General features: G+C 41.7%; 1 protein-coding gene across 25 annotated transcripts in view; it reads right to left on the reverse strand.

Annotated features, from left to right (window-relative positions):
• Nucleotides 1-17,210, reverse strand: part of LOC111244815 (voltage-dependent calcium channel type A subunit alpha-1-like) — a 190,395-nt gene that overhangs the window by 120,080 nt on the left and 53,105 nt on the right. For 13 of the 25 annotated variants that reach the window (XM_086974575.1, XM_086974612.1, XM_086974606.1 and 10 more), the window contains exon 1: nt 2,865-5,340. In XM_086974575.1, the coding sequence (XP_086830701.1) occupies nt 2,865-3,826 (962 nt within the window). In that variant the 5' untranslated portion in view covers nt 3,827-5,340. Of the gene's footprint in view, nt 1-2,864; nt 5,342-13,002; nt 15,262-17,210 lie in introns of those variants that run through there. The other 12 variants (XR_015316860.1, XR_015316853.1, XM_086974637.1 and 9 more) reach the window with 3 other exon arrangements.

Here is a 17,210-nt window from a genome sequence, read left to right on the forward strand (position 1 = left end):
CTGTATTGGTCTGTACCATGACTGGATATCGGCGGTCCGATTTTTTCAGTTCTTTCCTTTTGTCTGCCTAGCTCGTCGCCCTGCCACTGGCTCCTTCTCTTCGTGGACCGGATCATACCTAGCCATTGGTCTCCGCCCTCAAGGCCATTTGGGGCTTGCTTCTTGCTGCTAGTCCTCGAAACTCTATATGGAGATCCATTGTAGAGGACTATCAATGCCACCGGCTTATGAGGAAGAATGATACCGAGAATGAGGGAACGATACAAACCGAAAACATGTGAAGGAAAGAAAAAAAACGCTGTTTATTATTATCATTCCCTTACTGCCCGTTAGGCATACGACCAACTGAGCCACTGCCTCCGCTAACGTTACCATGGGTGCTAGTTGCCGTGAGAGTTGAGACACGTGGTTATTTTAGGCGGGCAGGCAGGTTCACCCGCGCAGCAACCCCTGGATGTATCTACCTAACAGCGGCCTTATCGGAATAGTATTTGCTCGAACGCAGCAGCAGGGCAGTGCTGCTCCAGGAATGCTTCACTGACTGTGTCTGGCGCTTGAGTCTTTGACACTGTAGTCGGCAGAAAGCGACTTAGTGGGCTATTATAAGCCAGCCGCGCCTAGTACGATCTTAGGTTTTTTGGTGGCGATCCCTAATACGCTATCCATTCCATCCGTCACTACGGCGAGGAACGACGAAATTGTCGTTGCAGCGAATGTTGGCAGTAGTGTGCTAGTAGCAGCAGTAAAAGTGGAAGGATGGTACATACGTAGAGCATAGTAAAATCGGCACCATATAGCCCACCATCACCGCGCTGATTAGTGTTCGCCTTCAGCGACAAAAAGCTGTGGGAGCTCATTGACTATATGACGGAAACAAGAGCGACTCGTCATTATTCAGTTCTCTTCTTGTTATAGGTCATGTAATTATTTATGGTCAGCGAAAGGAATACGTTTAGGAGAACGGTACTTTTATTGTGTACTGATATGTTAAAACACGTGTTAAACATTTTATTACACTACGGTGAAAATTCATAAAAGAAGCCAGATGCTCATTGAAGCTACAGGTTGTTTTTCTGCTACCCGGTCCCGTATGGACTTGTGAGATTGCATTGCGGTCAGCCGGCATCCGTCGTATTGAGTATTGCGCCACTAGGTGTCCACAGCTGCCACCCGCGTAGAACTATCCTCCAACAGCCTGAAACCAAGCATTTCTACCTTGCTGGCGTTTATCTGACTCAAGCAAAACGTACTATATAGAAAACGACGCTACTAATGACAGATCGAAGGAAAACTCTAAAGGACAAAAAAACGGGAAGTGCCTAAAGTGACCTGCAAGTTCGATAAAGCACATGTTTCCTTATGCTGGAAATAGCATAGACCGAGTAAGAAATATGTAGAAGGCTAGTGGCTTACAGCACATTGCTGGAGAAGGTTGGCCATTGACGCTTACACGATGTGTCATTTTTACATTACTGAAATTTTATATACCTTGGCGAAAGTCAGAGCAGCCTAGGGCCTATTGAATTCTTAGCGCTTAGTAAGCACGCTAATGAACTCGATTCTTGGGATGTCTTTGTCACCGTTGACCCATTTAGAAACGTAAGGAATCACGCAAGTCGTTGAAGCGCCTTTGTCTTCAAGCCCGCCGCCACCATATCTCATATCATTTAGCTTGCTACTTGACTAATTAGCTAGTTAGTCAGCTGCCCTAACTTCCTCTAGATTTAACTATACTATAGCGAAGTTGTTACCACACGTTAATGTTCGACAGAAACGTTTCTCAAGGTTTCTACGAGCAAATGTTTAAATATCTCACTAGATTGCCAGTGAAAGCCACTACTTGCTTATTCAACTCGTTGAACAAAAATACCCCATAAAGTCTCTATGACAACAGTTTACTATATGAACATCCTACGTATAACGACACCTCCGGTCGCAATAGATCTTCTACTTCGATTGGATCGCACACGTGTGTAGTATAGATGCTAGAAAACAGGCTAAATTCAGTCCTACTGATCTGTGATAAGATGTTTCTTAGCTTCACAGGGAAGATGTACATTAGTCACGTGAATATTGCCTTGGACTTTAATAAAGCCCAAGAATAAAGTTTAAATCTGTTAAGGACAGAGTGACGGCTTTTGTTTGGTAGACCGACCTAATTTTTGCTGTACCTTTTTTGCAAGCAAACTGGCTAATGAAGATGGGTCTTTTGCTAACGATTTTCAATGCCTCATTGTCCTGGTATTTTTTTTTTAAATCTCCCACGTTTTTCTGGCAGAGGCGGTGCAATTTTAGATTAGAACCTTTGCATACATAAAATAGGGTTTCTCTCATTGTGGAACTAGAATATGCGGATATATGTGCACACGTTCGAACGTTTAATTCAGGTTTAGATATTATTATCTTTTCTTGGTTAGTTATTACTGAAAGTAGTCCTTCTTTTTTCCATATACCTATAATTATATGCTTGTGGTGTATTCATACAAGACATTAAATTCAGTTTGAATGGTTCCCAAAATAATATTCTGCCCAGTTTATTCTCCGGCATCGTTTATTAGAGAAACATTTAAAAAACGCGTCTTCAAGGATATCAGACATTGACTAATATTTTGAATAGATAACGGCATTTTAAACAAAGAATGATTTCGTTCATATTCCTCCACTGCTCTTTTTCACGTAAATATATGCGCTGCTTATGTTGTACATGCTTGTGGTGAACGATTAACTAAAGTAAATTACACAGGAGACAACCTTCAAACCGTTACAATTTAGGTAGAGTCCTGCAGGTTAGTAAATACTCAGTACATTAAATAGCGCGTTAAGTGTTACCGATACCCTGTCTACGTTGACACTGTAGCACCTACCTTTGATCGGTTTGAAGACTTGCGATTCGGAAAGTAACCATCTTACTGGGGGCGACCGAGCCCTTTTGTATCGAAACAGTCGTATCCAGACCTCCATTATCATTCAACGGCGACTTGGTTTTCAACGCAGTAATAAACACTTTATCGCCGACGACGGTGGCCACACTTTCTGTGAAGGTTGGACCATACATAGAGAAAAACGAGCTCGGCTTTCGGTTAATTCGTTCATCCTGCTCTTGAGCAGTGTCCTGATGTCTTCGCGTTGTCGCGTTCCTTATTGCCTCTCTAGAATTAGCTACTACATATGACGGCGATATACGGGCCAGCCGTGAACCGCGTTCCGGTCGGTCAATCGGCTCCGCTTCCTTAACTTCGTCATCGTCAATGAATGCATCATATTCGTCATCATCAGGTTCTTGTGGAACGTCCGGTTCGGCCATTGTGGGTACCTCAAGAAGCCCTAGCGACTTGGGTTGAAGAGACGAAGCGTTAGAGCCTGGAGACCCGCGATCCATTGGCGTTGCGCCCACTGGTATCATTAGTGCGTCATCCTCGGGCAGAGTGATGTGTACCTTGGCAGGGGTTAGCAGAGAGTTACTGTCCGGTGCATTTTCGGCGACCGTATTACGAGTTCCCGTGGTGGCTGTTTGAGGTGACTTCGGTCCTGATGTGGCCGCTGTTGCTGCGCGCAGTTGTTGCGATCTGACGAAACCAAATTGGCAGCGAAGAGGCGTTTGTAAAGGACCATCGGCGCTGCTACCGATAGAAGCAGTTCGGGCTGCTGCTGGTGTTAAGTTCGTGCTACCGAAGATTCGTCGTGTCGGAGTCGAAAGCGTACCAGGCTCATCTGTCGCGCCACCCTTGGCGTGAAAGCGTCGCCTGTAGACGCTTTTTCGCATGGACGCCTCCGTTTCCATGTTTCGGCGCTTCATACGCACGCTGTATGATCGTACAGGTAACATCTTGTAGCTTGCTATTCGTCTTCCTACGATTCGCTAACTTTGTACTCTGGTTTGAAATTTAGCAGTTTATTCCTTTGTCGTTCCTAAATTATGATGATTCTTCTACTAGGAAGCTTGTTAAACGTTTCACCTGGTGGCTGTCATTACTACTCTAATAATTATCTGGCGGACAGCATTCGTTAACTACGAAACGCAGGAGCTATGAAACGGCACCCGATTTCCGGCACAGCTTTCCTGCTTTCGTAGCTTAATCATTGCTTCATTTTTGCTTGACGAGTACATAAACGCTGTGCTTAGTCAATTGTAATTATGCTATTACTTATTACTAGGTCATTCGTATATCCTAGGTGTCATATCTGGCTATGGAATTCTGCCGCAGTTCACACGATACAAAACCTGACATAACGTAGCGTATTGTCATGCAGAGTCACAAACTGACCGAGGCGATTTTAAAAAGCTAACGACCTTTGGACTCGATTTGCACAAATAGAGAGCAAAACGCGGCTTTATTCCTGATTCGAAGCATAGATCAAATCTTTTTTTCCGTTTTCATTGTTTACGTAAAGTTGTTTCCATTTCAGCGTTGCTACGGTACGGAATATCCGCACCTCCAGTAGAAATTTTCTACCACCGGTAGAAAAGTGAACAGGTGATCTCAGAGTACACTTTGCACGTAAGCACTTCGTATAACGCTGTAAGTTTACCAGCATTAGGAATGGCACGTGAACTTCGAATTCTGCCAACATTGTTGCACTACTCGGACAAACGGTTCTGCTTAGAGCGATTTGCCTACCCCTTTCTTCTATATTCTAGAGAAGAGCTCGACGGTGGCTTCGGACCCCGTTTCCCTTCCGCCGGCGGGTCATCGCGCCAATCGAATCCAAATTTTATTGAAAAACCGTAGTAACCGCGATAAAAATATGTTTTTTCCTTAAAAATTCGGTGAACGGAACCGTCGAATCAAATGATCTATATCCTATGTGGGCATATGACTGTTGTCGACCATTGGAGATATTGACGGTCGACATTATTTCGTAGCGCATGCCCGAGGCAAGAAAGTCACTCATCGCTCCGCCGACTACTATCCTCATAACACTCTGCACCTTGAACCGGGAAGACTAACGCACGACTTTTAACTTTGTTTTCTATCCACATGACATATTGAACACACTGGGCCAATATATAAACGCTCATAAATGTATGGACACACAGGTGAATACGATGAACAGCGAAAATATGAGAGAGACTTATAGGAAGGTAGGAAAAAAACAGACAAACTTTTCTCGCTTTTTTCCAAATGTTTTCTTTTTTTATCTAGGGGTCTATCTCTACATTGAAATAGATTTTCTGCTCGCGGTGTAACAACTCCTGGAGCTGTTTCTAAAGACAAAGTTAGCAACAGCAGGTCATGGCGAAAGTTATCGTCGTCGGCAATATTCGTGTCATCGCCTTCATCACTTATACGTTAAGTCAACCAAAGGGCCATTGCGAGCAAGTATCTCGGTCTCGCGAGTTCCTGGCATGGCCGCAAAGTTTTGACTGAAGGGCGCCACTGCGCGGGCCCTCTCGCGATGCCGGAGCACAGCGCCCTCTGGGCGAGACCAGGAACTCGAAGCAACTGGTGACATGATTCGAGCCGGTGGTACGGGTTTATCTGCTTGGTCCACAGTCATCACTACTTGCCCTCCCTTTTCCATTCCGTCCTTCATTGGGCTTGATGCGAGTGGGCGCTTTATGCACGTAGGTGTATTGAAGCCGATGGGTTGATTGACAAAGAAAACGTGGGCCGGTAGCCAATCACATCATCCAGCATTATTACAAACATCATTTGTTACGAGTACGATTATCATCTCGTTTTGGCTAGCGAATATTCTCGTTATGAATTACTATTATTTCGCGTAGTTAAAAGTTAGGGTATAATGAAGCTTAGTTTTAACGTAGTCTTTATAGAAAGTTCATTATTATTAGTCGGCTGACTGAAATAACAGTTATTCAAAAGAAATTCCTTTGACAATTGCAACTTCGTTTTCTATAAAGAGACGCCGGTAACACCGCAGCTCAAAAGCCTTCGACGAGCACCGGAATAAAAAGGCTTAAGTCCTAAAAAGGTAATACAAAAAAATAAAGCTTCCTGTTTTATGGGCGACCGCTGTTTGGTATATTGCTGATGAAGTTGCATCTATTGCATACATGACTGACGTAATGTATGCAATAGATGAGCAGTTAAGCTCTGCGTACCGAATTCCTATTCGTGCGGTGCTGAAGTACACAGTTGGGTCTAGGTGCATGCACATTTGTACTTTTTATATTATTATTAGATAGATTAGAAGATATTAGATGTTCGACGTCTCCCCGGGAATATGCTGCTTAGCAAACATCCCTTGTACAGAAAGCTGATACCATAATTAAGTTCACTTGCTTATTTTGCACGTGGTCAGTCTGGGCGATCGGCTTAAATTCCCTGAGAGTGTTCCCGCAATGGCTGTATCATTAAATAATAGATAACCGTTCGGATAGAAATGGGCCTATTTTATCACTAACTAGCCAGTGGTAGAAAAGGCCTTCTTCACACTAGGCACCGTATAATACATAGGATGTAACGTTTAAGTTGGGGAAACTCTAATGGCTTGTCCGTCGTTCATCCCCTAGTCCTGCTGCCAGACGAAAGCCAGTTCTTCATAGAATACAACAACGGGTTTGGCAACAGTGCGTCGTTTTCAGAATTCGCCAATATCAGTTATTACCCGATTTCTTCGCGCTGGGCGAAGCGCTAACAAGACTGACAAATTTTTTTTTTTTTTTTTAATTAAGATTCTGTTTTATGACCAGTTTTCATGCGGCTTCTGAAGAATCCGAGAAAAATTGCCATAACGCAGAAGTTAAAGGGGAACTGTGAGACCCATCGTCAAATTCCTGAACAAACCAACTAATGTTCATTGTTGCCGATATCCTTCTTCAGGGCCTGCGCGACGTCTGGATCACTAGGAAAGAGAATTGCCAGTTGAAAAGTAACCCTTGGCACTCTTTGTTATTCAAGGTACATATTTATCGAATGGTCTTGCGTATAAATGGTGAGTATATAACTCGCTAACTATGGTCAGTAACGCAGTCGATTGCCTCAGACGGGGTCATCACTTTAAAGCTAAAGTCGGTATGCGTCACTTCATTTAAGGAACATAGTGATTGGAAGAAGGGCTTGAAAACCGACTTACGTTATACGTATTGCCGTATTCAGTGAATGATTACTGATGAGACAAGCTCTATGTTTGTCTCTAAAAGAATTCTTTTTTGCGTCTGCCCGTTGCCTTTGTCGTAGATGAATGCGCCTGTTCGGTGGCGGCAGGTTGATCACATTGTTTGTTATAAACTGATGCAACTTTTGGCAGAGAAGACGGAAAATTTAAGTTACCATGGTAAAATTTCGTTTTCAAATTAGCACGGTTGTACGCCAAAGGCATTGTGTTCGTAGGCAGACGATTGCCGGATAGTTGATGGCAACATCAAAGCAGTACACGGGGTTTTGGGAAAATTTGCGGGAAACTGTAGTAAATGTCGATTATTTGAAACTTTGTTTCAAATTATCCTAAATTTTAGCGTAAATCGCCGACGATACCTGAGGTTAGCATCGCGTGCCAGATTCTAGCGAGAGAGTTACAGGACCGTTACGAACATAATAAAAAAGATAGATGATACGTCAACTAGCATTGTTATATTTACCTATATGTGTTTTTCATGCTACTGTGATAGGAACAGTCATTGGCATTGGGGATGAAAATACCATAACTGACGTAAAGTTCAGTCCACCAGCAGCAAGTGAGGAGACGCTTCAAATGGGTACTTCTTAGCAGCGCTACCAAACCCTCCAAGATAAAATAGCTAATACTAAGATGAAATGGTAGATAATTATAAAGCAGAAACTGTATACCTTAATAGATTGTCCTGTGACAATTACAACATTCGATGCGCATTTGCGTATGTACCTAACTGTTGGCTGACAAATAACAGACCCTCTAACTTAGGCCAAGCTACGCTCTGTCAGCAAGGACTCTTCTAGAGGATGAATATTCTCTATTAGAAGAATGGCTTACGCTTTACATAGTCCAACAATATCGATCGTTGTTAGTATTAATTAGTTGAATTTTTCCGAGGTGCGTATCCGGTTAAATTTACCAACTTCGTAACATAGGGCGTCCCAAATTTTTAACATAGTAATTCTGTTAAAGCCACAATAAGAGCCACGATGAACTTCTTACATAGACCACGAGGTTTAGCTAAGAAATTACAGTCCGACGTTGCTTATATATATGTACCATAAATCTCACTCGATGAGAAATGTAGCTTGTACGATGGCAGGGGCTCATTAATAGAAACGTTATACAGGTCCAGTGGGTTAAGCCCCACGGGGCATTACAGTTGTTTGGCACTGTCTTTTTTTAAGCAAATGTTCTTTTTCGTTAGCTCATTACGTATACATATAATGTAATATATGTTTAGGGCAATGTTATAGCTCGTTTGCTTTTCCATCTTAAACGTGTCGCTTGAAACGGTTAATGGTGGTCATTTCTTTAAAAGTCCTCATATGCGCCTAAGGCAAAGGATGAAGAAGACAATACGAATGTAGTTCGAACGTTGGGAATGTACTAGACCCTCCAATGCAGTACCCTCTTCTCGAAGCCCGGTAGTGCATAGGCCTAACAAAAACATATTTTACACATCGCTTGAGTCAACCTTAGGATGTACATATGAACTATCGGCTCGAATCTACACATATTGAACGAAAAAAGGTCTTCAGAAAGCCGTTAATATAGATTCGATCTCGCGACCTGTAATTGGTATTTAACAGCAAAGCGCATGTATATTAAGAGTAGATTTTGTAGTATTTAGCACAGTATATCGTGGTTCTAGAAGTTTGTCAGATCAAAACCATTTTCCCTCGAAAACGACAAGGTATTCGCTCTATTTCTATAAGCGTTTTCTATGACCGAGTGTTATATATAGTATTATCATTGGGAGGCCTTGTTTTTCCAGTCATTTCACGTGTTCGATCGCTGTGCGATGCAAGATCTCTACGAAAGGCTCGAGGTACTTTGGTTTCTTGCCTTACTCCATCTAATGCTGCATCCACGAATGCATCAGTCCAATTCTAAAATTCGTAATCCTAACAAAGCTAATATGTTACGCGGCAGATTTGTATCTCCGATGACTTGAAATTTATAATAAAAACAATTTTACGAAAAAGCGTTATTGAAAACAAATAGCATGGGACCTTCGTTCGATAAGCTTAGAGTAATTAGTTATCAGACCTATTCTCCTATGGCCCGTGGAACAGTTCTCACTATCGAATTTTCGAACCTATGCTAAATAAACATTAAGCAGCTGGCAATATACTGTACCCACAACTTAATAAGATAAATGAGCGAATATTTAACTGACTTTAGTTCGATGCCGTAGAATAGACGACGTAAGTTAAAGCGAAAGTTGAAAACACGCTTAAACGTCGACCGTTACAAGTCAAACTAAAGAAAGATGCGTAGCTGAGCTGCGACCTTGAATCTGAATCCTTTCTTTAGCATTAACTTTTTCGCCAAAGTTCATTCTGTTAAAGATGCTGCCAGTGATACGAGTTTTAATCTGTCTACGCCTCGACCCGTAATGCCTCGCCTAGTGAAATGGCGTGTAATATGTAAGTATATTTGAATACGTGAATAAGTTTTATTTATCTAAAAGCATGCGCGTCATACCCTTAACCATGTTCCGCTTAGTCAAATGACCCTAGTATTATTATATAAGTGTTAGCCATAAACAAAACGTTGCTGGCTGCCGGCTAACGGACGACAGGTCCCTTTGTCTGTTAGGATCATCGATCGGGAGCCTAGCCGAATACATCGTCTATGTCCGTTGATGCATTTTTTTTCAGCAATGTCGACGTGAGCATAACGGAAAAGGACTTGATTATTAGGACTGTGGGAGAAATTGACCCAGCGCACCCACAGATTTCACTACAGCTGAGTGAACGTTGAAGTTTTTACTAAGGGGTCGACCGGTTACTAGAGCGGCTGCTGCACCTACCCCATAGCCGGACCCATGCCACCGCCAAGCAATAAAGCCATCTGTTTAAACATGGGCTCATATGGATCAAGCGTGTACAACAAAGGACGTCCTTTTGCACAATACTAGCGATTGGCGTCTCGAGTAAAGGACGCATGATGATATATCATCTGCCGCTAGCGACACATTCGTAATGGGGGCACGATCGTAACTTCGACTTGCAAGTCGTAGATTGCGTAATCTACTATTTGTATACACGTTTCTAGTGAAATATCTACATTTGTTTCTACCTATATCAAAAATTCGATTCAGCCTTGGCCGAGTAGACTGAGATTAAGTTCGCACTAAATCCACTAAATTACTCTATACGCATTCAAAAGAATCAAATTTGAGATCTCACCTCGTAAATACCCCTATAATTTCGAGTGTTGAAACTTGCCTTAGCGAAGCATCATGTGTGCTTTATGCTATGAATCGAGCGTTTGCAATCAAAGCATTAAGCAGTATTACATACTGCTCATTACAGGGACACGATTTTTAACTTTAAGTTAAAAGACGACTAAGTAGCACAAGCAGGTGAGGTTCACTCTTTAAAATACATGTATTGACGTCACATGCAGGACTTCGTAAAGTACGTTCGTTGTGTCGTAATTACTATAATTAGACCTGATGCATTTGAAACAAACTTGTCCTGAACGAACTTCCTGGCAGCTCCTATTCTAAACTTAAGCAAAACAATTGTGTTGACATTCGTCTATAAACCGCGTTTCTATATTTATTAACTCATCTTTCAGAAGATGATGATAACCAATTCTGTTTATCCAGCCAATGATACCATGTAGCGGACGACATAACATACTTGAACAACGATTGATATTTCTGAGCTTTAAATCCATCATTGTGATTACCTTCATTATCATCGTATGTTGTCTTAACAGCGGCTAACCAATGCAGTACATTTCACCCGAGATTTTTATCGATTACAATATAATCGATAGAAATAAGATACGGAAAAAGTACTGCGGGAAGACACGACGTATCTTCTTCTATTACCTTTGCAATACATTTTATTGAATAAAATAATTTGTTATTTAAAGAAGAGCAAAAAGCAAATACAAGCCGATACAGATCCAGGCGCGGTCCAGTACGCCTATGCGTCTGCATAAAGATGAACCTGATGCGATCCATCGTTGAACAATTTGGCACTACGACAAGGTATTTGCTATAACACGTGACAAACATATTATGGTATATGAGTTAATATTTGTCAGCGCTTTTTACCAGCATATAGACTTTAGCCTGTTCACTATCTGATTACCAGCAAAACATGCCCAACTGGGCTGTCGTCCTCACGTGAACCCTTCATTTATACATTGTCGCCTTTCGATCTCAGCATAAGTATCTGGCATGCTTCGACTACATCGACATACATGAAGTCACGCAAAGTGCAAATGAAGCCATTCAACAGATTTGTCGCTAGTGCAAGGCGCTCTCTAGAGAGGTCGCTGCTTTCGTAAAATACGCAACGTTTAACGTATCTATTGGGTCAAATGATTAGCATTAGTGTACATGGGTTTAGATCTCGCGCACTGGGTTTGCTACTGCTGCTGCTGCTGCTGCTGCTATTCGCTGTTCGATGTTTCCGGAGAAAAACGCAATGCTTATGCACAGAGTATATAGAATGAAGGCGGTTGAGTTATAGGTAGCCAACTCTTTTGGCTGTAAAGTTAGGTGCTTTGGTAGCGGCAATCGACAAATACGGACTGCAGTAGCTAATGCTGAGTATTTAATGTTCCACACTATAACTAGCCGAGATCTTTGTACCGTGTGCTCATTGCTTTGCCATCGCCTATCAAAAGACCTCGAGCGCTTTGTTTATAAAGCTCGTAAATCTAGCCCGAACCTGCTAGCTAGCCTTTGCATACACGAAAGAGAAAAGCTATGCGGAGTGAGAAAAATTGGGTGTCTCGATCAGGAGCGAATAGCTAAACGCCCATTGGGGACGAATACCAAGGGCGGTCTGTACAACAAGTACGATTTGTACAGCGATCGACTCGAAATCGAGTTTGCTCTGCTTCAAATTTTAGTACACTGAATAAACGCGAAAGGCAGAGGATAGGTTTCTAGGTCTTTTTCATCCCTTCATATAGGCATATCAGCATAAAACGATACACTGAATATGCAAGAGAGATTTAGATATATTTCCAAGAGCTGCGTGTTGTCGGCAATTTCATGTTATAGACTCATCACAGATCTCGTTTATTGAAAAAGAAAATGATGCAATATTATGCTTTTTTAATGGGTTTGACAACTTCATCACTACCTAGAAAGACTGAAATGGCACAAAGGGGAAAGACTAAAGGGTTAATGCATCATTCGGGTCCTAACGGGCTGGACATTTAATAGAACCTATGTGCTCATACTTTATCCAGCAACGCATTAGCAACCTCCTTGAAACTTTGTATTTGACAACGAGATAATATAATAATAATAATAATTTTCAGCTGCTTTATAAAGAATATTTATTATTTAATTAAAGTGTCAAGCTGTGACCTCATAAAAATATTTTAACTGAGGACTTTCATTGACTAAAATGAGGAACGATCCAATTTAACGCGATACGGTTGGTGTACTACTACTACTACTACTGATCTGCTAAAACCAAATATCAACTAGAATTGTATCAGGAATATCGTGTTTTCCTTTAAATAACTCCACAACATTCAGACTTGTATTATGCTTTATCGTAATCACTTTAAAAGCCGCTCTATCTTTGCTTTGATAATGGCAGCAGGTGTGGTTTTGAATCAAAATTGTACGCTTCGCTTACAAGCACAGCTTGAAGCTGTCGAAAAATATTAGAGATGAAAAAAACAAAAGTAATAATTTATGCAAGTGTACAGGTTTAGGAACCTGAAACGAATAGGAATTCTCAGCAATAGCCTGAATGAAGGTTGCAGTCAAATTATCTATTTGTCAGGACATGAAAACTATTTTATTTGAATGCTTGACAGAAAGACATTGTTCTTATTCTTAGGCCTAAACATATATTTAGAAAATTATTGCGCATCATCGTAAAGCGTCGCTGAAGAAGAAGAAAAAATTAAATAACAAGAAGGGATACTCACGCAACATCGCCCATGTTGATTCCCTTTAAACGCGAGTGTAGCAGTGCACATGTTTTGTGGTCCAGAGTGTTGACGGCTCGTCGCCGGCTCATCGTCGTTCTCGGTGGCAGATCGGGCACCGAAAGACGTGTTGGAGGGGTAGTTCTTCTTAAGCCTACTGGCGTACGTCGAATTGGTGTTTCCAGTGGATCGGGGCTTCCCGAAATACCGCTGCCGGTAGAACCGCTGTCTTCGTCGCTTACTTTGCCAGGTGAATCAGGGGCGTAACCCTGTTGTGAGCTCAACATTGCTGGACGTTGGTTATCCGGCTTGTTTCGATCTTTCGATGGCCCTGCTTCTCTAGCTTCTGTTGGGGTAATATAATCATGCAGCGGATCTTGAGTACGACCGTGTGGGTCTCCATCTTGACTACAATTTTCGTTAACCTCTTGAGGTGGAGCTAGGCTATTTCGCCTACACTTATCACTTGATAAGGGCGTCACACAAGGTGACGAGGCTCGACGCCGAACGATGTGTCGACTGCCTGTTGCGCCAATCATAATGAATCTAATAAGGTTTTATATAAATGTACATGAACCCTTGTTATTTACTTCCTCTCCTTCTCTCTATCCCTCTCTCCCGCCTGTATCTAGTTTTCGTCTGTTTCGTTTAGGGTTTTATCCCACTTTATGATGCACTAGGGATTGCTTTGTCGAAAAAACAACCGGTTTATGGTCTGCTGCCCTGTTTGGCTGCGAGAAGGTAGCCAAATGCCCGGCAATCGGTCGTGGTATAAGGTTAGGCAGCCGGTGGCTCAGTTTGTTCGAACACTATTTTTTTCTATTAAAAACCATCATCAGTGTAAACACTATTAATAGTTGTAAGATTTCAAGTGGTCTATGACGCATACTTATCCATGACTATCTTTGCTTTTGAACATGTCAGCCATAGTGCTTGATTGAAGACGTTTGCTGGTATACGAACTTTCGAAGGTTAATAGGAGATGCATAATGGTCTGACTAACTTCGTCTATGAGTCCCTTGAAGATCGGCGGCTTTATTTATGCGGCTTCAGAATGCACAGTTGGACAGGCTACAACATCAAAATATTATTGTATATATGCATGTATATACACACGGTTGTAAATACAACGATTACAATCATAGCTGAACCATGAGCTGAACTAAAAGCGTAAGGTATCAGACCACCGACGTTCAAATAGATCCAAGGCGGTTTAGATTACAGCTTTATATTTGTCTTGTTCACCAGTTAACAGACACACACATATATCTTCATCGTCGAATGTTCGAAATAGAAGAGCGTTGTCTTCTTCACATTGCTTGTTTTATGTATAATAGGCTTCTCCGCAGACTTTCATGGCATTTTTATAACAAAAACACTTTCGTTCTTATTCTAATCGTAATAAAGCTGGCGAGACACCCTGACCATAAGCACAAAACTGAGACATTGTTATAGTTGGCAGGTTCAGAGCTAAGTCTACTGCCGGACTCAAGTTGATTTCGTCGGCAGCTACTTCCATAAACCGTCACATGGCAGGGTCACCCAGAGCAGAACAAAAAACGACCTTCTTTTGAGGCGCGCTCTTTAGCATGGCATTGTACTTTTTACACAGCCATGTCCTGGGCATCATATTCCGCTAAATGATTTTGCTACTAACATTTCACTATATGGGGCCATTGATACATAATTTTCAAGCTTTATCGAAAAATCGTGGCAACGGCAGTGTTTGCAGCATCCCACAGAGGCTGCTTGCGTACTTGCACGACCCAAGCCACCATATTGTTGTTGACCTGTCACACCTAATAATACGATCAGGATTATCGACAGGAACGCGTTGCGCAATCTCCCCGAATAGCAGTGTCTGCAGGCACTTTATTCTTAACATTCTTCGGCCTCTACAGACTCGTCACCGATAGTTATAACCGTTATAGCAGACGCGTCGCGTAGCACCGGCAATTTTTCACAATCCGGGGCTAATGTTGTCTTACTGCTATATGATAATAGAAGTCTAGCTATTAGCAAAGCTACTGGATCCGAAGTTTTGTGGCTGGTCCGTAAGGAGAATTGCATGGTGACAGCGACAAACAGAACTGCCAGCATCGTATCTCAAGCCATTGTCCACTTGGTTAATGATACAGCTGGTCTCTGCGTAACAAGACGCCCTCAATCAGCCCGTTTCGCTTCAGCATTAGCCATCACGAAGCAAAGTAGTACTCGGCATCAATTCTGGGACCGGAACGTGAGGAGCCGACGGACCACCTGTAACGAATAAGGTTCATCTCTATTAGGAGAGTTCGAAAGTGGCTTAGCCGGTGGCTGCTAATCAGTGTACTTCCAACACGAATATGTATGTGTATACAAGTTAATATGCTAACTTGTAATGCTCTCTATTCGGTAGACCGAAAAGACGTGATACACTTTGAGATTTCATTTGATAATTGACAGATCTGATCTTATAAGGGATAAGGTGAGATAAAATATTGCATTGGAGAACTGTCGCGTGAATTCTGGTAGGGCAACCAGCATGTTGATTTGTGGTAACTTTTATGTGAACATGTCTACACAGAAACTGCATATAAAGAGAGGTGAATCACGAAAAAAAAGCACAGGAATTATGGATGCTATTCTTGTATGATTATATCAGTCATCTTATAAACGTATCTGAAGGTGACAATAGCCTGTCAAGAAAACCTTGTCGATTTCTGCATTGAAACCGGCTTTTTATTTTGTTTATGTCTCATGCGTAAAGAAATACGCAAGCGTCTTATCTCCTTTGTTACTGCGTGGCAAAGCAGTATCTGCGCCGGTTGTGTAAACGTTTTTTAGTCGGAGGTTTTGAATAGAAATTGACGCATCAGAAGCTTTTCGGTAGTTCGCAAACTCGAAATAGTATATTTATAAAATTCTACGATATAAATGCATGTAAAAAGCCGGTAGAGGTCTGTTGGTTTTCAGAGTTCTGTGTTGCTTCAAGGTTTATCGATTTCACAGATAAAAAGACGTCTGGCTCTCAATTGAATTTCGTTTTGCTGTCGGCTTCAAATGCAAACCGCATATTGTGATACCGCTTCGATCTTTCAATATAGCATAACATAACGTTGCAAATATTCAAGCTAACATAGATAGTCACCAACGAGTACTGACCACAAGATTTTGCTGAAATATGACGGGGTACAAATAGGGGCCAATCTGATAAAGTGCCTCTTCGAGAGATGACGAGTCTGCTGGTTTCTCAAGAAGCGATATGCGCTATGCGAAAAATGATATGAGTTTTCACTTACGGAAATTTATGACAGGCAGTACAAAGCAATAAGTATACGCCGTTTTTGTGCCCTACGAATTTTGCGCCCGAAGGGCTTAGATAAATCGTAGCTTACAATTGGCATAGTAAACATCGGCTCTCGCTATGAGTTTTTTCAGTAAGAGTATTATTAATTATGTGGCGGTGCAGAACCAATATTGTGTCGTTACATAATGTTATTCGATTTGAGCTTGTTTGCTACGAAAGTAGCTACCATGTTTCGAAAAATGTTTTAGCCTAGCAGTACCTAGCCTCCTATCCTGGATAACGTGTGCAGGACATCCTTATCTTACGTCTTAGCCAAATAAACACTCACTTTTTCCACCTTTCTCTACCTGTTAATAAGCAACTAGTTTTTCAAATTAGAAAATGCAGGCTATCTAATATTAAGTAATCCAATCGGCCCGTACGTATAATAAGCATATTATCATTAGTTTCGGTTTTCACCTTTCCGGTGAAGAGGTTTTCGAAGTCCTTCAGACGGTTGCCTATACCAAATATAAGTGTCATCTATTTATGCATAGCGGCCGTATGAAAACTGATAACGAAAACAAAAAAAATCATCCTATTTTCTTCATAACGAAGCAAAAAAGACATTCCATCTAACTCTACTGCAAGCCGATATGCAATAGCGCCCACAGCTTGTTTACGTTCTATTACAAGGAAAGTACTGGAACTCACAGAAACGCAAGCAAATAAATACAGTTCCAAAACTTTTTATAGTTGTATAATAATAATTATGTGTCGCCTAAGTAGGCTTAGGTACAATGAACAAATAAATGACGATTTTTGTTAACCTCTACCCTAAACCCGTTCTTTCGTGCGGTTTTTGCCACAATTATAATCTATTCACAGCCTCGTAGTAACGTGGTAGTGAAAGCGAGTAGTAGACCCATTGTGTGCGAAC

Source organism: Varroa destructor, unplaced genomic scaffold (assembly GCF_002443255.2).
Source record: "Varroa destructor unplaced genomic scaffold, Vdes_3.0 BEIS01000001.1, whole genome shotgun sequence".
NCBI classification, from domain to species: Eukaryota; Metazoa; Arthropoda; class Arachnida; order Mesostigmata; family Varroidae; genus Varroa; species Varroa destructor.